Here is a 22560-nt window from a genome sequence, read left to right as displayed (position 1 = left end):
TTTTATTAGCATGTTTCTTATGGACTTACATAGATACTTTTTTTTTTTTTAAAGATTTAATTTATTTGGATGTGGAGTTGGAAGTGAGGCTGATTACCAGGACCCTGAGATCATGACCTTAGCTAAAGTCAGATGCTTAACTGACTGAGCCACACAGGTGCTCCACAGAATTACTTTTGTTACATTACCAAGTTGTTCTCCTTTGCCATCCAAATGCTAACACAGGCTTGATGGCTTAACTGAATAATTCATTTATTCATTTCCCAGTTCCTTACCGAGTGCTTAACCATGAACCAGAAACACTTGTGGTCACTGGTCTGGTTATTATAAGATTCCTTATAAATGTACATTTTCCTCAGAGCTGTTTCCATCCTCATTCCTTTGGATGTCTTCATAAATTAACTCTTTTTTTTTAAGATTTTATTTATTTGACAGAGATTACAAGTAGGCAGAGAGGCAGGCAGGATGTGGGGTGGGGGAAGCAGGCTCCCTGCTGAGTGGAGAGCCTGATGCAGAGCTCGATCCCAGGACCCTGAGATCATGACCTGAGCTGAAGGCAGAGGCTTAACCCACTGAGCTACCCAGGTCCCCCATAAATTAGCTTTTCTTAAATTGTCCTTTGATGTACCAATTGTTTGATACCATGCAAACAGGAAACACATGACCTTAAGACCTTTTTTTCTTGTATCCATATTGTTTATACACTTTCTTTGAAGAAACATCTGTTCTCCTCCATTCTTCAGAGTTTTTGGTATCACCTTCCTTTTCCCTAAGATTCAAATGTGCAAAATGCTCTCCTCTGTCTTCTTTCTCCCCAACCCCTTAGGCAAAGGCAATGTTTATGACTCCCACTGAGATGCTGTTTTATCCAAATAGAAAATAACTATAATCAGTTTTCTACAAATCTGCTCTTAAGGTTTGGGTCTTGTAGTAGTTTTCCACCTGAATTATCTGCTCAATTCCTCTCCTCCCTCTTTCTTTCCTTACAGAGATCCCGGTGCCTAGTACAAGGTCAAACTCATGGCCGGTGCTCACTTGATATATGTGGCCCTCAAGCCACCACCAACCTTATCTTCCCAGCTTTGCTCTTTTCATTGCTCTGTTCTTGCTTTCGTCATACGATTACTCTTACACTTTTTCAATGAAGAACTTTTATAATGAACTCAAGCTCACCGCATATGGTTAATTTTTTTTTATTGCCTAATACTCTATTATCTCCAAATTCCTCCTGTTGCTGTTTCTTTTGTATCGTCATTGTCCTGATCCCCTCTTTTCTTAAGAAAAAAAAAAATAAATATTTGACAGCTCCATAGGAGGACATTCCCTTCTTAACCACAACATAGTTCCACTTTTAAATTTCTTGAATTCTGTAATCAATGTGTTCAATTAAATTCAGCAGGCATGTCAGCTATGTAAATTGAATGCCACCATGTACCACCCTCTGTGTGAGGTGTTAGGAGCTTCCAGGGAGCTGACAGTTCACTTTTCTGAAAAAATTCTCTTCTCCTAGTAATTCTCTTCTATTCTGAAGGAAATAATTTCAAACCATTTTCCTGGCAAAGCTGAAGCCTGCCATATTTTCTCAAAGGTGGGGTTTATGGGGTGAGAGGAGGACCATGGGATAACTTAAGGGTGCCAGGAACATCCAGGGTCATCCTTCCTACCTTTTGAATATCTCCTGCTTCTAGTGACAAGCACCTGAGATTCTCTTTCAACTCCAACTCTGAAGTGACTTAGGTGAGACCATGTTTAACTTCTGAAAGCCTTTCCATCAGATAAGGATCTGAGTCAATCACCAATACCTCCTCCTTGCTGATAGACATTGTGTTGTGTTCCTTTTCTCAATGATCTCTTCCAATGTCATGGGAGACTCTCTAATCAATGTGTTGTCTATATTTGTTGGCCTGACCCTCACTTTGATATTGGGCAGATTCAAATTGGCCTTGAACCTCTGTAACCCTCCATGGCTTGCAAAAAAAGGTCATAGGAGCACTTTTGCAAGGCTTAGTCTTCTAAATTCTCAAAGAATCCCTAGCCAATACCTGAATTAACATTAGGTTTCTGCATATCCCATGTCAATGGTGGTCCTCCTGCGTTTCTTAGCAGGTAGTGATATTGGTATTTTGGGTGTGGAAATTCTTTATTGAGTGGGGCTTTTTTCCCCCCAGTTGCAGAATTTAGCCTCTGTGCCTCCTCCTGCAAAATACCATTAGTGTTCTCTATTGTGATAGATATGCCCATACACACTCTCAAACACCTTTTAGAACTACTGTGTGGTGCTCACAACTGCTGTGTGGTGCTTCATCTCATTAATCATTTTTCCTTGTTTCCTGCTGATTATAGTCAATAATGTAAGCACATTGCTTTTTCACGTGTTGCATATGGTGGTCCTTGAAAAGTGAACAAGGTTTGATCCCATTCTCATACGTGGTGCTTGTCATTTCTAATTAAAAAAATTCTAATTTAAAATTAGAATTTAATTTAATTTTAATTTAAAAAATTGCCTTTGCTTGTATTTCCTATGTAGTCATATGCTTCTTTTCACTAATTTTTTCTGATGCTCTTACTGCATTTACAAGCACTATATATCTGGAGTTAGAAGTTGTTGTGCATAGAAGACCTAAAAAAACTAAGCAAAAACAGCAAACATATGGTAGACTGAGACCAGTATGACGCTGGATGTCTTGTGCTGGTAGCCAGAACAGTTACTGAACCTCATTCTGGAATTTCCCTTGTACATACGTGTCAGAGTTTGCAAACTGAAATTCATGAGTATGGGGCTATACAGTTGTCCTAAGCAGACAATGGTGGCAATGCTCATAGGGGTTCTTATTGCTACTGGTTATAACTGAACACCTACCAGGTCTCCAAAGGAGTGACTTATATCCAAGAATTCTTTCACCAAGTACACAAATCGGGAAGTCCTAATTTATTAGTTAACAGGAGTGTTTGAAATGTCACCCCTGGGGTTTACTTTTAATCCTTTAATATTTACACTAGAAAAACTAATGATATTGGAAGGAACCATTATTCAAGTTTTAATTGAAAGCAGCAATGGCAGTCTATACTAGCTAGCACTACTGGTTAAATAAGTAAACCAAACAACAGATTTTTTTTCCCCGGGATAGGTTTGATTTATACTAGGAAATAGATACAGATTCTTCTTTGCTAAGGGCCAAGGTAGGTATGAGAGAGTTGCATTTAATTAGGACTTATCTAGTAAATTGTAAATATGTTAGTAAAAATGAGTAAGTGAAAATTACTTGTGCATCTGCTTTTTGTTTTTTATTTACATAGACTCTTAACATTTTAAAATGCTTAAAATTACCAAGAATTTTCAATAGATGATATGTGGAAGATGATGAGAAAGCAAGTGAGTTGTTCATATCATTTCTAAATATTAGAGGTACAGTCATGATAAATATTGTATTTTCAGCATATGCACAATCTCAGTCCAGTCACCCATAATTTAAATCTCCACATCCTCATGCATAGATCATCAGGAGCTGGGTAGCAATTGACTTGCCTTGAGATACCGGAGCTCTACATACAGAAACCAATATCCCTTTGAGGTAGACTGTTCATTGTTCCTGTGTCTTCATTCTTTCGTTCTTCCTTTTATTATAATGTCCTCAATTTTAGCAAGGCATGAGGTGCCCAGCTAGAGATTTACTCTCCTATTCTCTTTTACAACTTGGTGTGGCCATTTGACAAATTATTGCCAGTGGAGTACAAGCAGAAGTTATGTGATCCCCACATAACTTAAAAGGAAACTGCTCTCTACTTCTGTCTCTTACTTCCTATGGACTGGAATGTGGATGTGATGGTGAGTCAGCTTTGGCCATGCAGATGAGAGCAAGCCCTGGGAGGAAGGAAGAACCACCTTGTCCTGGATAATGTTGTGCCACAGAGTCTCCTACTCACTCTAGGCTGCCCTCCTACCTCTTTACTCTCATGTGAGGGAGAAAGAAACTATCTTGTTGAACTACTATGTTTAGGGGGGGCTCTTCTTGAGAGCAGCTTAACTTGAATCCTATTGCTTAAAGTTTATTCATTTATATTCAACAGACAATCCTTTTCCTTTCCATGTGGAAGATTTTTCTAGCAGTTTTTGAACAAGGTTGGGAAGTGGCAGAGTAAGTTTTGGGGAAAAAGAAAGTATTGTACCATGGGATCTTAGAAGTTTGGTTTTCTCACTGGGAGAAGATGGCACATTGATATTTTCTTTTCCAGGGACATAATTCCATTCCCATTAATAGACATTTATTGAGGGTCTACTGTGTGCAAAACACTATAGAAGTCCCTAGGGATACAGAGATGAACAGACATGGTTCCTGCCCTCAAGGAGCTCACAGTCTATTAGGGCAGACAGCAGAAATACATAAACAATGCACTATAAAATAGGGTGCATATAGTAATAGTGATAGAAATGGGGTTCTATGGAAGCATAGAGCTGGGAGAGAGGGTTTTCATAGTGATAGAGAAGGAAGAAGGATCTCGGAAAGACTTTACAGAGGAGATTGCATTTGTGCTGCAAGATTGCTTGAAGAGCTGGTAGAAGAAGAAGGGAAAGCCGTGGGGTCATTTTTCTGAAGCTGTGGGAGCTACTGTTAGGGGAGCTCAGAAAACCCAGAAAATAACCAGACTTTTCTGGAGTATGAGGTGGGTGAGAAAAAGTAGTGAGTCACAACCCTGGAAAGGTAGTTAAAGTCACATAGTGAAGGAGCCTTGAATATTATACTAAGGAATCTTCATTTTAAACTGATAGAGAAATAGCAGAGGATTATGAATACTGTAATTAAAACCTGTGGTATGCTTGAGGATAGTGATTCTCAAATCAGAATCTCCTAGAGGGTGTATTAAACAGAAATTTTGCTCTCCAAATTTGTGATTCATTATGTCTTTGGCCCTGGACATTGCATTTTTCACAACTTCCCGGGTGATGCAAATGTTCCCGGTCGGGAGCTGCCACTCTGAAAACCACTGTTCTAGAAGATGTATCTGATAGATGTGCAGGTGTGTGGGGGCGGAGTTGCAGGCGAAGGACTCCAGAGGAAGTTGGACCAGATAAGAAGACTTGGAATAGATGAGGGGACCAACTTATTGGAGAAGAAGGGGGCATATTTCTGTAGAGGTAAATGGAGAAGACTTTAAGACTATCTGAATGTTACAGACAAGTCTTGAAGAGAGAGGATCACATTTATCTAGTAGGGATGATAAGAAGGAAGGTAATCCTGTTATCTGAAACTGGGAAGGTGGAAGGAGGAGAAGGTGTGCGTGTGGGAAAATGATCATGAGTTCAGTATGGAAAAACTGTGTTTGAGGAATGAACAGGTTAGTCATAGGGAGGTGTTCACTGGAGGTAATTAATGGGTCTGGAATTTGAGAAAGACAAATCTGAACTAAAGACAAAAATTGAAAAGCCACAGGCATGTGATGGGATGGGACAGAGTCTGGAGATACAAGAAGTAAGAGCTGAGGACAATGCCCCAGGAGGAAGAAAAGGAGACAAAGAATGAGGAGGTAGTTGGAGAAGCAGGGGAGTACTGTATTTTGTATTTTGGAAGTCATGGGCTTAACGAGAAAGGGAGGTTTAGCTATTTTAATTGATGAGAGATTGGAAAGTAGATAAGGACAGAGGGAAGGCCATTATATTTGCTTACTGGCAACTCACCAAAGACCTCTGGGAGTTCTGTTTCAAGAGAACTAGGAGGGACAGACTCACATGGCACAGGATAGGAAAGTCAGTGGAAGGTGAGAGGTGAGCAGAACGAAGGATTGATGAGTGGAGAATCTCAGGTGGGAGAGCCAGGAGACAGACGAAGCAGGCTCTTGAGTGGGAAGTAGGAGTAGAAGAAATGTACACCAGTGTTCAAGATACTTGAGCAAACTGGTAAGTGAGATTAAAGAAGAGAGGAGGGGGATGGGAGAAAGGGAGGGGAGAAGGGAGGAAGAGAGAGAGGGTAAAGAAAGAAGGGGGGTGGCACCTGGGTGGCTCAGTGGGTTAAGCCTCTGCCTTCGGCTCAGGTCATGATCTCAGGGTCCTGGGATCGAGCCCCACATTGAGCTCTCTGCTCAGCAGGGAGGCTGCATCCCCCCCCGCCGCCTGCCTCTCTGCCTACTTGTGATTTCTCTCTGTCAAATAAATAAAAATAAAATCTTAAAAAAAAAAGAGAGAGAGGAGGGGTGTAGTAGGGAAGAGGAGTCAGGGGTAAGGAGAAATGTGCAAGATTACAGAAAAGATTAGAGGGTGTAGATTTTAGGCTAAAATATGGAGGTGGAGAGGGAGCAAATTCATGTCTTCTCAGTGAACAAAGAAGAGAGATGACCTGTGGAGAGTGAAGAGATGGGGAGAAGCTGTGGTTGAGATGAGAAGAGGTATAAAATAGTCACTGACTTGAGAGTGTACGCAAATTTGCAAACTTTCATTTCTGTCTGTCATCACTCTTGACTGTGGTAAGCTCCTCCCCATGACTAGAGCAGGCACCCCAGGTCAGGCAGGCGCTGTGGCCTTAGGTCAGGTTCCTTCTGCATCTGCATCTCCTGGCCACAAGGTGCAGTCTGGCATGGAAGCCACTGAGATCCCAGGGGATATAATTTCATGCTTGTTTAGTCTATGGGTGACCTTTGCGCTAAACATAGATTTTCAACTTTTAATGGTTTTTCTAAGTGCACAACTGATAATGAGTAACATTCTCTAACAAAGTTCTTCAGATAATATATTCCTTCATTTGATTACTCCACCCTGTGAAGCTGCTTGTACTCCCACCCAAATCCTGCCAGAGTCAGGGAGAGTGTGTAAGGCTCAGTGGGACTCTTCTCAGAATGTGAGGAGGTCCAATGTTCCTGTCAGGTAATATAACAACACATTGAAGGAGATTTAGATTATCTTGTATTTGTTTTTGTTTCATTTTCATAGTTAAATACCTAGGAAAGTGCCAGAGTATTCATTCCAGGTTCTTTTTAGAGAATGAGGAAGCATATTTAATCATGAACTATAAAGGACACGTCAGCTGTACTATTTGTGCCTAAAAGGAGTGGGCTATGTAGTCACAGTAAATGACTTTAGCTCAGGTCTGCAAGCAGATGACAGTACACCACTCTTTTTTTTTTTTTTTTTTTAATTAATGCTTTAGGTAGTCATGCAGTTCCCTCTAAAATTTGCACGGATTTGGAGCCACAACCTCAGATTTAATGGTACAGGAGGGTAAGTTATTAGGAATTTGATTTATAAGTAATAAGAAATTCTGCAAATGGAGATTTATTTTGGCATTCTTTAATTGCAAGATTAACTGAAATGGCTAAAAAAAAGTAGTTACTATTTCACCTTATTATTATGTCTATGAAATTTCTGTCTTTATGGGATGTTTATTTGAAATCATGTACCACAAATAAAACCAGAGGTAGAAAACGGCACACCAGATAACAAACCTCGAACAAAACAGAACAAACAAACGAAAAGACAGCATTACCTTACAAACTTTTCTGAACCAACTATGTTCAAGAATTACTAAGCTGAACCCCTTTCCTCTGTCCACAAACAAGGCTGGTAAAAACAATGCCTTTTGGCTTTACGCAATCTACGCATGTTCTCGGCACTTAATTAGCTTTTTAAAAGCCAGTTTAAAGTCTTCATTAAAACTTGTGTAGAGCAGAGGGTTGATCAGAGAATTAACATAACCAAGCCACGTTAAAAAATCAGCCACTTCAGAGGACACTGTGTAGATACTCAGACCCACGATCAACTCTTTGATGAAAAATGGAAGCCACGACAAAATGAATGCCCCCAAAATCAGTCCTAGGATGCGTGCTGCCTTGCGTTCCCTGGTACTAGAGATCTGTTGACGTTCTCCTGGGTGATCTAGATCATTATCGAAGGAAGGGATCCTGATAGAGTTGTGGATCTTTTCAAACTCGGTGGTAGGGTCTGAGGTGGAGAAATCAGACACACAGAAAGTCTGTGTAAGTTTACAACTTGCGAAAGAATTTTGGCTATCTGTGCTTCTGTTGCTTAAGTGCCGGCTTGATCCTCTTTTCTGGTAAAGGCTCTTGGCTGCGTGGTAGATCCGGTAATACAGAATAAGTATCAAAGTCAAGGGGATATAAAATGCTCCAAGCGTGGAGTAAATGGTGTAGATGACATGGTCATGCTGGATGGTGCACTCACTAGGAGGTGGGCTGAGTTGGCGGTGGCTTCTCCAGAACAGGGGGGGCATGGAGATGAAGATGGAGATAGTCCAGACGGTGAGGATCATCAGCACAGCCCTCTTGGCGGTCCTCTTCCTGGCATATTCAATAGCATTGGTGATGGCCCAGTACCTGTCTAGGGCAATCACACAGAGATGGAGGATGGAGCAGGTGCAGCAGGTCATGTCCACACTTAGCCACACCTCACAGATGAAGTACCCTAACTTCCAGCTGTCCATGACAATGTACATGATGCTCAGTGGCATGACGAGAACTGCCACCAGGAGATCCGTCACAGCCAGGGAACAGATCAGGTAGTTGGCAGGCTGGTGGAGCTTCTTGGTGGTACAGATGGCCATGATCACTGCCAAGTTCAGTAACATGGTCAGGGTGGTGATGATCACCAGAGTCATGGAGATGAACATCTTTTCAGTGATGGTCTTGGGTCTCGCAGCCACACTGGCTTCTGCGGTACAGTTAGTGATATTCATGTTTTCCCTGTTTCAATCTACACTGTGGAGAAGCTGTTGGTTATTTTCCTTCAGCTGGAAATTACTTAGACTTCAATGCCTCTCATTTATAAGAAGACTGTAGTTTCTTCAGCTATGTAGTTTCTTATGTTCCATTTTGTATGGGTAAAAGGAAGCACCACATCATTTCTTCTGAGGGTTCCTGGAAGATAGTATGCTACTGGTTAATGAATGAAAAAATCATATTTTTCCCCCTGGAAAATGTTATTGTATTTCAGTACTCATAAATTCTTTACACATTTTTGATATAATTTTCTTTTTATCTCTGGGTATAAAGTTTACCTTTACATTATTCTTCAAAAGATACTTTTTTAAAAGATTGATGTATAGTTGACACACAATATACATAATTTCAGGTATACAACATAGTGATTCACAAATCTAATCCTTATGCTGTGCTAACCACAAATGTAGCTACCAAAAAGATACTTTTTAAAAAGTTAAGTTCCCAAACTCTCATGAAGACATTATCAACTTTTAAGTCTATCTTGCCACCTGAATTACTTTCTTATTTATATTCATTAATGTATATATGCACTTAAACATAAAGTTTTTTTTTTATTTGGAAACATATATTCACCTTGCATCATACTTTAAAATTCTTTAAAATTCTGGGACATTATAGAAAAAAATTATATTGTTTATAATAAGCAGACTTCAAAGCAGTTTTAAAGTTTCATAGCAAATGCTCAACTCCATCGTGAAATTGTGTGACTTTTGTCTATTTCTGACATTTTACTTACACCACTGTGCATGTCTTTGGAGAAAAGAGAGGAAAAAAAGCATATAACATTACTTTGATGTTTATGGCAAATTGTTCTCAGAGTAATACCGTAAACTGACAGTGAAACAGCATCATCACCAAGGTCAAAGAATTCCACATTAAAAAAAAAATGTCTTTAGTTTTGGTTAACATTTGTGTTCTTTCAATTTCTATCTATCATCTATCTATCTACCCATCTATCATCTATCTATCTATCATCTATCTATCTATCATCTATCTGTCTATCTATTATCTATCTATCATCTCTCTATCTATCTATCTATCATATATCTATCTCTATCATTTCTCTCTCTCTATCTATCTACCATCTATGATCTGTCTCCTGGATAGCTGTGATTAAATTGGGCAATCAGTGAGATAGTGACATTTATTGAATGCATAGTTGTAAGGAATTTAAAAAAAAGGTACAACAGTCCCCCTTATCTGTAGTTTTGCTTTCCACACTTTCGGTTACCTTGGTCTTCAAGCCGATGATCCTCTCTGATGAATCCGCAGAAAGTCAATAGTGGCCTATTGCTATGTCACAAACCTGCATCACTCACCGTACTTTGCCTCATCACGTAGGCATTTTATCCTCTCACATCATCACAAGAAAGGTGAGTACAGTAAGATAATTTGAGAGACTCCATTCACATAATGTTTATTATGGTATACTGTGTGTTTTTTAGAGACTTTATTTATTTATTTATTTATTTGAGAGAGAGAAAGCAAGAGACAGAGCATGAGTGGGTGAGGGACGGGCAGAACGAGAGGCAGAAGCAGACTTCCCTGGGATCATGACCAGAACGGAAGGCAGACGCTTAACTGACTGAGCCATCCAGTCACCCCTAGAGTATATTGTTATAATTGTTCTATTTTTTATTAGTTATTGTTGTTAATCTTTTTGTTGTACCTAACTGATAAACTTTGTCATAGGTTTGTAAATATGGGAAAAGACATAGTACATACAGGGTTCAGTACTATCTGTGGTTTCAGGTATTCGGTCTTGGAATGCATCTTCTGCAGGTAAGGGGGGACTACTGTAAGCTCATGAAAACAACATGATCAAAATCCACATGGGAATATTCACAGCCAATGGCTGTTTGTCAGAACATTGATCAAATCCTCTGATTTGTCTCTGTGGGATTAGGTCCGGGATAACTTCAAAGACAACTCAATGGCCATTTTGGCAGTTATAAGAGGGGACATAGATTGATGTGGATTAGGCTTAACAGACCTTCTCTAATGAGGGCAGGAGCAGGTGAGGCATGTATGAAATGGAGAATGGATTGGATGAGAGTCCTTGGGTAGACTGGGGACTGGAAACCAGGCAGGTAGGAATAAAAATCTCCAGCCAGGCTGAGAGCTATCTAGCTCTGGATTTAGTTTCTTCTGCCTACTGGGCAAAAATCAAGAAGACTGGGGGATGGTTACCATTTATTCTTTAGATATAGAAAGTAAAAGAAAATGATTTCACTAAAGACAAAAAATGGGGCAATTGTTTTTAAAACAGTCTTTATCTTTCTGCAATGAAATAAGAATCATTCTGCCTCTCTGTTTTCATTATGCTTTTATAGCATTTCTGTAGATGTACCTTCTTGAAATTCATGTTTCCCTACTTCTTCTATGGGTTTTGCTCCACCAACAGTACATTCTTTCTTGTAAATTAAATGTTTCCTTCTCTCCTGGATATTTTCCCTTCTTTTCTAGTCACTTTAAACTTGCATTTATATCTGAGACAGGCTGTAACATTGAACGTGTATGGGCTTTGGAATCAGAGACCTGGGTTGCACCTGAGCCATCTATTAGCTTGGACAAACTCTCTATATTTCTCCCTGTGGCCAACATGTGTATTTCTCTATTTTGACCCCCTTCTCCTTAATTACATGAAATCCTACAAACATTAATCCTAAGTTATGTTTTTCTTGGGTCCATGAGGTTTGTTGGAAGAGTAGTTTTGTTTTGTTTTAAAAGTAGGCTCCATGCTCAGCGTGGAGCCCAATGTGGAGCCCAATGCAGGGCTGGAACTCCAGATAAAACCTGAGCTGAGATCAAGAGTCAGATGAGCTACCCAGGCACCCCAGAAAACTAGTTCTAAACAAAAAAAGCTTTTCCACTCTGATTGGAAGAATCAGATTCTTCTACTCTTCAATCTTCTCAGATTGAGAATATAGAGAGTAGCCTGGGTAAGAGACAGAAAACTTTAGAAGTTTTAGTTTGATAATAAAAACAACTAGGAAATGCTATTTTAAAAACAAGAAGTTGAAAAAAAAAATCAAATAATTCAGCTTCATCAAGCTTTTAAAAGCTGCTCTTTTTCTGAGCTCCCATATATCCTAGTTCTTATTTCTCTGGTGACACCATCTTCTTCCTTATTTTGTACCTATTTATTTTTCATTCCTCTCCCTCCCCTCCACACTACCCCCCAGCTAACTACATATTTCTGGAGGTTGGGATGTATGTCTGAGTCCTCTTTTTAACTGTCTCCTGGTAAATTAGCAAAAACATTACTGGTTGGGGCTACATTGTCAGTCCTTTAATGTGACTTTCTGGTTTATTTCATGCCTCAGCCTTTCAGAATAGGAGTTAAGTTTTATATCCCGGTGTTGCCAGTCCCTTGAAATTCCTGCATGCATCCAGCTTGCCATCTTTTAGCTTGAAGTGTGTTCCATAACACCATGTAGAACATAATCTTTTGAATAGCTGGATGGGATGAACTGGAGAGCAATTATGGATTGAACTAGTCTGAGAACTGGGTCCTGAAACTCTTCACTAATAAAGGATCAAAAAGCAAAAGAAGAACCAGGAAGGCAGAAGAGAACAGCTATTCAGGTAGAGGAGAATGATGAGAGATAATTCCGTTCCAAGACCGGATGAAAACAGTATATGAAATAAGAGTGATCAGCTATGTAAGTACTGCTGACAGGCAGTGGGCGATGAGGACTTGACCATTGGTCTGGGTGATGTGGATGACACCAATGACCTTCACAAGACCCGTTTGGTGCTGTGGTAGAGATTGAAGGCTGAATGTGGTGGTTCAAGAAAGAATGAGAAGAAAGGAAATAGAGACATTGAATAAAAACAAGTATTGAAAGCATTTTGCTGAAAAGGGGAGCAGAGAAATAAGGTAGCTGTGGAGGGAGATGTGGGATCAAGGTTGTTTTCTTTTTAGGATGAGAGATTGTCTTTTTAGATTGGACTATTTGCAGTTTTCTTTACTGCTATACTGTGTATTCTTTTTATTGGTACCCAGAGCATTTCTGGAGTGAGTGAAATGTAAAAGAGGAAGCAGGAAAGCAATAATGGAAGAAGCTGGAAGTCCATGGGGCTGGGGGCAGCAGGGAAGTAGAATTCTTTGATCAATTTAAGGGATTATACTAGGGACTGTGAAGCAAACAAAGATGCAGCCATACTCAGGAAATGATCCCCACTCCAATTATCTTGGGTTCCTTTATCTTCTTAAGAAAATAACGGCATGGATTTATAATCACCACCAACTCCTTAGGAGGCAGTATGATGTCTAATTAGAACAGTGCTAGTTAAGCAGCACCTGAAAATTTAAGTATCTTTAGCTTTTTGCATTGTAGGGGAGGAGGAACTGTAACACTTAACTCAAAACATCTTCTGCAAAACTAGTCCAAACACCAATATCAATACACCAAACTTCCACTAGTCCATTGGAATGCAAAATTAACTGCAATAATCATAGCTAAAAATGGACATATCCCATGAGGAGTTAATGTAGGTCCTTCTTTGGGGTTTTGTAACTTTTAGTTTCTGCTCTGATTATGACATGGAAAATACTAGTGCAGTCAAAAGCTATACTTATTTTTATTTTTATTTTTTTATTTTATTTATTTATTTAAATTTATTTTCAGCATAACAGTATTCATTGTTTTTGCACCACACCCAGTGCTCCATGCAAAAGCTATATTTAAATGGTTTTTCATTGAAATCACAAACAGGAGAGAATCACTATAAATCAAATGGGTCAATGTATGCTGCTCTCATTTACTGAGATGCTTCAGAATTTCTGATTTGTACTACCCCAGTGACAGAATGCCAGGGACAAGAGGTCATGAGTACACTCATTTTTAATTTCACCATCTTATCTAGTCTTTCATTGGTTTTCAATAATTATTGTTAATTTATCAGAAATATCCTTTCATCTCTTCTTTGGCTACTTCCATTTTGCCTAAATTTCTTCAAATAATTGTAAAATTCTTTAATATAGGATCTAAGAAATAAAACAAAACCACACTCATAAATCTCATAAATACAGAGAACAAACTGGTGGTTGCCAGAGGGAAGACTGGGAGGATGGATGAAATAGGTGAAGGGGATTAAGAGATACAAACTTCCAGTAATAATATAAATAAGTCATGGGGTTGTGAAGTGTAGCCTAGGGAATATAGTCAATAATACTGTAATAACTATGTGTGGTAATACATGGGAACAAGACTTACCATGGTGATCCCTTCTTAATGTATATAAATATGGAATCACTATGTTGTATACCTGAAACTAATATAATACTGTATGTCATCTACACTTCAATTAAAAAAAGGAAGAAAAAAATCTTTAGTATGTGCCAGTTTCTTTTTTTCTTTTCTTTTCTTTTTTTTAATTTCAGGAGCAGCTGCTTGCCCTCATATTACTAATTTTATCTTTCCAATTACTCATTAAATTCACTTCCTCAGCCTTCATAAAGAATTTTCTTGGCCTGTCTACAGAAAAGAAGGGGTGGATAGTAATTTGCTTCTCATTTGGTCTTCACTGGGAGCAAAGGAAGATGTAGAGGAGATACTCGAGTGTAGGGTTCTTTATTCTCTTCTTCTTGTTTATTTAAATTGTGACATGTGACATGTGGTCATTATGAGGTTATTATATTCATAATAATAACAGGAAAACATTATCATTGTAAAAATCAAACAAAACAGAGTACATAGAGTTTTAGGAGATGTTTAGATATTCTGGACACATGTCTTTTGTCAAAACAACGTTTTGTGAACATTTTCTTCTACTCTGTACTTGGCTTTTGTATTTTTTAGTGATGTCTTTTGAAAAGCAGAAGGTTTCGATTTTGATGAAGTTTAAGTTACCTATTTTTCTTTATGATTAGAACTTCCTGTGTCCTAAGAAATGACTTCAAGGTCACAAAGATATTTTCTATATTTTCTTCTAGAAACTTAGTACTTCTAGCTTTTGTATTGGAAGAGGTCATCAGGGGGACCCTCTGGTGTCCTGTGAGCTGGACCCAGACACTCAGAGGCATCTCACCATCTATAGTCCTCCATCCTTGGAATGTGTGTTTGGCCTACTATTCCTACAGTGGGAGCCATTTTCAGGGATACAGCCTTGAGAGAGCAATGTGCTGGTGAGACTATCTGGATGATACACATTATTGAACACAGGTAATTCTTCTATATAAACTTTAAAGATTCTGGAAGGTGGATGTGCAGGGCTACTCATCTCCTGGCCATCCAAGACAAGCCTCCTGTGTAGTTTCCCTTGGTTATTAAACCTGTCACTTACCAATCTGAAGTGGTCTGTCTCTTAGACTGTCCTTGCCCTCCATGTTCAGGGGTCAATTTCAGATTTCACCTGAGAAATTCCCAAATTTATGAACCAACAATTCATGATCTATCTGGAATAAATTTTTGTATTTGGATATGAGGTAGGTGTTGAGGTTTATCTTTTTTCTTCCATGTGGATGTCTAGTTGTTTCAACAAATTTTGTAGGAAAGACTTTATTTCCCCATTGAAGTGCTTTGATGTCTTTGTAAAAAATCAATCAGTTGTATGTGTCAGTTTATTTTTATGCTCTTTCCTGTTTCTTGATCGACCTTTGTAGTCAGTATAACACTGTCTTTATTACTATAGCTTTTAATGTAAGTCTTGAGATCAGGTGGTGTGAGTCAAGTTTTTTTTTTTTCCAACCTTGTTTTGGCTATTCCAGGTTCTATGAATTTCCAAATAGATTTTGGAATCAAATGATCAGTTTCTACAAAAACCTGCTGGAATTTTAGTTTGCCTTGTATAAAAACTAGACTAAGGAGAATTAAAATTTATCAATATTGTGTGTCCTCCAATTAAAGAAAAAAGAAGCATTCTCTAATTGTTTTGTTTCTTAGTTTCTCTCAGTAATATTTGTAATTTTCAGTGTAGAAGTTTTGTACATATTTCTTTAAATTTATCCCTATGTATTTGTAAATTTAGTCTTTATATTTGAATAGAAGTGGCATGCAATGTTACATAGTTTCAGGTATACTGTGTAGTGATTTGACAAGCTTATATATTATGCTTTGCTCACCACAAGTGTAGCTACCATCTGCCACCATACAATACTATTACAATATCATTGACTGTATTCCTTATACTGTGACTTTTATTCCCGTGACTTATTCATTTCATAACTGGAAGCTTGTATCTCCCACTCATTCATCCATTTTGTCCATCCCATGCACCCACTTTCCCTCTGGAAATCATGTTTGTTCTCTGTATTTATAGGTCTGATTCTGCTTTTTGTTATTTGTTCATTTGTTTTGTTTTTTTAGATTCCACATATGAGTGAAATCATATGGTATTTGTTTTTCTCACTCTGACTTAATACCTATATACCTATATGACAACGTATTACTGAGTAATACCTTTAGGTCCATCCATATTGTCACAAATGGCAAAAATGGTAAAACAAACAAACCCCTCAACCTTTTTAATGGCTGTGTAATATTCCCCCCGTGTGTGTGCATGCACACACGTGTGTGTGTACACCACATATTTTTTAAGTATTCATGTGTCAGTGCTCACTTGAGCTTCTTCTAGATCTTAGCTATTGTAGACAATGCTGCAATAAACATAGGGGTGCACAAATTGGTAGTGTTTTTATAAACTCATAATGAAGTAGCAGAAAGAGGGATCTCTCTATGTATTTTAATATTTTTGATGTTTCTATAAATGGTACTTGTATTTCAATTTCCATTTTTATTCCTTGTATAGAGAAATATAATGTATTTCTGGATATTGATTTTGAATCTGTGATCTCTTATCTCTTACTGATCCTAGTAGATATTTTATAGATTCTTAAGATTTTTCTATAAAAACAATCATTTCATTTGCAAACAGAGATGCTTTTATTTCTTTTCTGATTTTGTTGCTTTTATTTCTTTGTCTTGCCATGTCATACTGACTAGAACTATAGTAAAATGCTAAATAGAAGTGGTGAGAGCCGACATTCGTATCTTCTTTCCTACCAGATGGGGGAAATGTTCATCATTCACCATAAATATATTAGCTATAAGTTTTTCTTAGATCATGTTTACTAGTTTGAGGAAATTTTCTTCTATCCTAAATCTCTGATAGTTTTTATAATAAGTGGGCATTTTATCAAATGTATCTTTTTCAACTACTGAGACAGTTTATGATATCATGTGGTGAATCATGATAACTGATTTTTGGAAGTTAAACCAATCTTGCAGTCCTGGAAAAACTTCAGTTAGTTATGATGTATTTTTTAATACATATTACAGAATTTGATTTGCTAATATTTTGTTAAGAAGTTTGTATTATGTTCAGGAGAGATTGTTTCACAATTTATTTTCTTGTAGTGATTTGTGAGTTTAAAAATTTTTTGAAGGAGTTTGAGAAATATCAGTGTCTTTTCTTTTGAGAATATTTGATGGGATATACCCGCGGATCCCTTTGGATCTTGAGTTTTTCTTGTGGGAGGTTTTCTTCTTTTTAAATATTTATTTATTTGAGAAACAGAGAGAAAGAGGGAGGCAGTGTGGGGGCAAGGAACAGAGAGAGGGAAAGGGAGTCTTAAGCAGATTTTGTGCTGAGCACAGAGCCTGATGTGGCTCGATCTCATGACCCTGACATCACGACCTGAGCTGAAACCAAGTCAGACACATAACCAAATGTGCCATGCAGGTGCCTCGGGTGGGAGATTTTTAACTGTAAATTTAGTTTCTTTACTATGCTTCAATTAAAAAAAATCACCACCACCACCACCACCATCAAAATCTCATATATTGGGGTTTTTAGGGTTTCTCTTTTTTCTTGTATGATTTGGTAATTTATGTCCTTTAAGGAATTTGTTCATTTAATCCAAGTTGTCAAATTCATAGTCATAAAGTTAGTCATAATATTCCTTTCATGTCCTTTTAATGTCTGTAATATCTATGTGGTATTCTCTCATTCATTCCTTTTTAAAAAATTTATTTTTTATTTTTTTATTAACATATAATGTATTATTAGCCCCAGGGGTACAGGTCTGTGAATCATCAGGCTTATGCACTTCACAGCAGTCACTATAGCACATGTCCTCCCAAATGTCCATAACCCAACCATCCTCTCCCTACCCACCGCACTCCCAGAAACCCTCAGTTTATTTTGTGAGATTAAGAGTCTCTTATAGTTTGTCTCCCTCCCAATACCATCTTGTTTCATTTTATCCTTCCCTATCCCCCAAACCCCCAACTTTCCCTCTCAAATTCCTCGTATCAGGGAGATCATATGGTAATTGTCTTTTTCTGACTGACTCAGCATTTTCTTCTTTGGCTCAGCATTATACTCTCTAGTTCCATCCACATCATTGCAAATAGCAAGATTTCATTTCTTTTGATGGTTGCATTACATATACATAGTATCCCATTGTATATAAATACCACTTCTTCTTTATCCATCATCTGTTGATAGACATCTAGGTTCTTTCCATAGTTTGGCTATTGTGGACATTGCTGCTATAAACATTCGCATGCACATGCCCCTTTGGATCACTACATTTGTATCCTTAGGGTAAATAACCAGTAGGGCAATTGCTGGGTCGTCGGGTAGCTCTATTTTCAATTTTTTGAGGAAGCTCCATATTATTTTCCAGAGTGGCTGCACCAGCTTGCATTCCCACCAACAGTGTAGGAGGGTTACCCTTTTTCTGCATCCTCACCAGTGTCTGTTGTTTCCTGACTTGTTAATTTTAGCCATTCTGACTGGTGTGGGTTGGTATCTCATTGGGGTTTTTGATCTGCGTTTCCCTGATGCCGAGTGATGTGGAGCACTTTTTCATGAGTCTGTTGGCCATCTGGATGTCTTCTTTGCAGAAATGTCTGTTCATGTCCTCTGCCCATTTCTTGATTGGATTATTTGTTCTGTGGGTGTTGAGTTTGATAAGTTCTTTGTAGATTTTTGGTAATAGCCCTTTATCTGATATGTTGTTTGCAAATATCTTCTCCCATTCTGTCAGTTGTCTTTTGGTTTTATTGACTGTTTCCTTTGCTGTGCAAAAGCTTTTGCTCTTGATGAAGTCCCAGTAGTTCATTGTTGCCCTTGCTTCCCTTGCCTTTGGAGATTTCTAGGAAGAAGTTTCTGTGGCTGAGGTCAAACAGGTTGCTGCCTGTGTTCTCCTCAAGGATTTTGATGGATTCTTTTCTCACATTGTAGTCATTTTGAATCTATTTTTATGTGTGGAGTAAGGAAATGGTCCAGTTTTATTTTTCTGCATGTGTCTGTCCAATTTTCCCAACACCATTTGTTGAAGAGCCTATCTTTCTTCCATTGGAGGTTCTTTCCTGCTTTGTCAAGTATTAGTTGACCATAGTCAAGGGTCTATTTCTGGGCTCTCTATTCTGTTCCATTGATCTATGTGTCTGTTTTTGTGCCAGTAGCATACTGTCTTGATGATGACAGCTTTGTAATAGTGCTTGAAGTCTGGAATTGTGATGCCACCAGCTTTGGCTTTCTTTTTCGACATTCCTCTGACTATTCAGGGTCTTTTCTGGTTCCATATAAATTTTAGGATTATTTGTTCCATTTCTTTGAAAAAAATTTGTATTTTGATAGGGTTGGCATTAAACATGTAGAATGCTTTAGGTAGCATACACACCTTCACAATATTTGTTCTTCCAATCCATGAGCATGAAACATTTTTCCATTTCTTTGTGTCGTCCTCATTTTCTTTCATGAGTACATTATAGTTTTGTGAGTACAGATTCTTTGCCTCTTTAGTTAGGTTTATTCCTAAGTATCTTATGGTTTTAGGTGCAATTGTAAATGGGATCGGTTCCTTAATTTCTCTTTCTTCTGTCTTCTTGTTGGTGCATATAAATGCAACTGATTTCTGTGCATTGATTTTCTATCCTGAGACTTTACTGAATTCCTGTATGAGTTCTAGCAGATTTGGAGTGGTGTCTTTTGGGTTTTTCACATAAAGTATCATATCATCTGCAAAGAGTGAGAGTTTGACTTCTTCTTTGCCAATTTGGATGCCTTTAATTTCTTTTTGTTGTCTGATTGCTGAGGCTAGGACTTCTAGTACTATGTTGAACAGCAGTGGTGATAATGGAAACCCTGGCCATGTTCCTGACCTCTTAGCAGAAAAGCTCTCAGTTTTTCCTCCGTTAAGAATGATATTTGCTGTGGATTTTTCATAGATTGCTTTGATGATATTGAGGTATGTACCCTCTATCCCTACACTTTGAAGAGTTTTGATCAAGAAAGGATGCTGTACTTTGTCAAATGCTTTTTCAGCATCTACTGAGAGTATCATATGGTTCTTGTTCTTTCTTTTAGTAATGTTTTGTATCACATTGATTGATTTGCAGATGTCGAACAAAGCTTGCAGCCCTGGAATAAATCCCTCTTGGTCGTGGTGAATAATCCTTTTAATGGACTGTTGGATCCTATTGGCTGGTATTTTGGTGAGAATTTTCACATCTGTGTTCATCAAGGATATTTAGTCTGTAATTCCCTTTTTTGATGGGATCTTTGTCTGGTTTAGAAATCAAGGTAATGCTGGCCTCATAAAATGAGTTTGGAAGTTTTCCTTCCATATCTATTTTTTGGAACAGTTTCAGGGGAATAGGTATTAATTCTTCTCTAAATGTTTGGTAGAATTCCCTTGGGAAGCCATCTGGCCTTGGGCTCTTGTTTGTTGGGAGACTTTTGATGACTGCTTCAATCTCCTTACTGATTACGGGTCTGTTCCCGTTTTCTATTTCTTCCTGGTTCCGTTTTGGTAGTTTCTAGGTCTCTAGGAATGCATCCATTTCTTCCAGATTGTCAAATTTGCTGGCGTATAGTTGCTCATAATATGTTCTTGTAATAGTTTTTATTTCTTTGGTGTTGGTTGTGATCTCTCCTCTTTCATTTATGATTTTATTAATTTTATTAATTTCTCTTTTCTTTTGGATAAGCCTGGCCAGGGGTTTATCAATATTATTAATTCTTTCAAAGAACCAGCTCCTAGTTTCATTGATTTGTTCTACTGTTTTGTTGGTTTCTATTTCATTGGTTTCTGCTCTGATCTTTGTGATTTCTCTTCTCCTACTGGGTTTAGGCTTTCTTTGCTGTTCTTTCTCCAGATCCTTTAGGTGTAGGATTAGGTTGTGTAGTTGAGACCTTGTTTCTTGAGAAAGGCTTGTATCACTATATATTTTCCTCTCAGGACTGCAGTTGCTGTGTCCCACAGATTTTGAAGAGTTGTTTTTTTATTATCATTTGTTTCCATGAATTTTTTCAATTCTTCTTAATTTCCCATTCATTCTTTAGTAGGATACTCTTTAGCCTCCATGTATTTGGGTTCTTTCCAACTTTTCTCTTGTGATTGAGTTCTAGCTTCAGAGTATTGTGGTCTGAAAATATACAGGGAATGATCCCAATCTTTTGGTACTGGTTGAGACCTGATTTGTGACCCAGGATGTGATCTATTCTGGAGAATGTTCCATGTACACTAGAGAAGAATGTGTATTCTGTTGCTTTGGGATGGAATGTTCTGAATAGATCTGCGATGTCCATCTGGTCCAGTGTGTCATTTAAGGCCTTTATTTTGTTGTTGATCTTTTGCTTGGATGAGCTGTCCATTTCAGTGAGGGGTGTGTTAAAGTCCCCTACTATTATTGTATTATTGTCAATGTGTTTCTTTGATTTTGTTGTTATTTGGTTTATATAGTTGTCTGCTCCCATGTTAGGGGCATAGATATTTAAAATTGTTAGATCTTCTTGTTGGACAGACCCTTTGAGTATGATATAGCATCCTTCCTCATCTCATAGACTTTGGCTTAAAATCTAATTTGTCTGATATAAGAATTCCTTTATCCAGCTCAACTATCCCAGCTTTCTTTTGATGTCCATTAGTGTGGTAAATTGTTTTCCACCCCCTCACTTTAAATCTGGAGGAATCTTTGGGTCTGAAGTGAATTTCTTGGGGCACCTGGGTGGCTCAGTGGGTTAAAGCCTCTGCCTTCGGCTCAGGTCGTGATCCCAGGGTTCTGGGATCAAGCCCCTCATCGGGCTCTCTGCTCAGCAGGGAGCCTGCTTCTCTGTCTGCCTCTCTGCCTACATGTGATCTCTGTCTGTCAAATAAATAAATAAATAAAATCTTTAAAAAATAAATAAAATGAATTTCTTGTAAACAGCATATATATATATATATATGTGTGTGTGTGTGTGTGTATATACATATACACACATATATATATATATTTATGGGGCATTTAACCAATTTACATTCAGGGTAACTATTGAAAGATATGAATTCAGTGCCTTTGTATTCCTGTAAGGTGACTGTTACTGTATATTGTCTCTGTTCCTTTCTGGTCTGTAACTTTTAGGCTCTCTCTTTGCTTTGAGGACCCCTTTCAATATTTCCTGTAGGGCTGGTTAGGTGTTTACAAATTCTTTTAGTTTTTGTTTGTCCTGGAAGCTTTTTATCTCTCTGTCATGGCCAGCACGACAAATCGACCAGGAACATGAGGGTAAGAGGATGAAGAAAAGAACTCGAGAAGCAGAGAGATGGGGGCAAGAGGAGCACTGAGGAGGATGTCCAACAGTGCTAAGTTTATTCAAAGCATTAAGGCCATATATATAGTGATATTACAATAGGAGAAGCAATACACCTGTGTCTAGTTAAACGACCACGAGTTCCCATAATAAGTTTCACCTTTGACTATAAGCAGACCTCGTGACGCCAAATGGCTGATGCCAGTACAATTATTCTGTATTGATACAGCAAACCTGAAAGTAATTTATGGGCTGTACTAGGGCAGCAAGGACCAGCCATGAACTTATGACCCCAACCGAATT

At 38.2% G+C, this 22560-nt stretch overlaps 1 protein-coding gene across 3 annotated transcripts in view; it reads right to left on the bottom strand.

Annotated features, from left to right (window-relative positions):
- Nucleotides 1-7477: 7477 nt before the first annotated feature.
- HTR1E (5-hydroxytryptamine receptor 1E) overlaps nucleotides 7478-22560 on the bottom strand; it is an 85338-nt gene continuing 70255 nt past the window's right edge. For 2 of the 3 annotated variants that reach the window (XM_032858068.1, XM_032858066.1), the window contains exon 2: nucleotides 7478-8859. In XM_032858068.1, the coding sequence (XP_032713959.1) occupies nucleotides 7581-8678 (1098 nt within the window). In that variant the 5' untranslated portion in view covers nucleotides 8679-8859 and the 3' untranslated portion in view covers nucleotides 7478-7580. Of the gene's footprint in view, nucleotides 8860-9806; nucleotides 9936-22560 lie in introns of those variants that run through there. The other variant, XM_032858065.1, reaches the window with a different exon arrangement.

This window comes from Lontra canadensis, unplaced genomic scaffold, assembly GCF_010015895.1.
Source record: "Lontra canadensis isolate GAN:19392208 unplaced genomic scaffold, GSC_riverotter_1.0 scaffold14, whole genome shotgun sequence".
In the NCBI taxonomy this organism is placed as follows: Eukaryota; Metazoa; Chordata; class Mammalia; order Carnivora; family Mustelidae; genus Lontra; species Lontra canadensis.
This window is presented reverse-complemented; position numbering and strand designations above follow the sequence as displayed.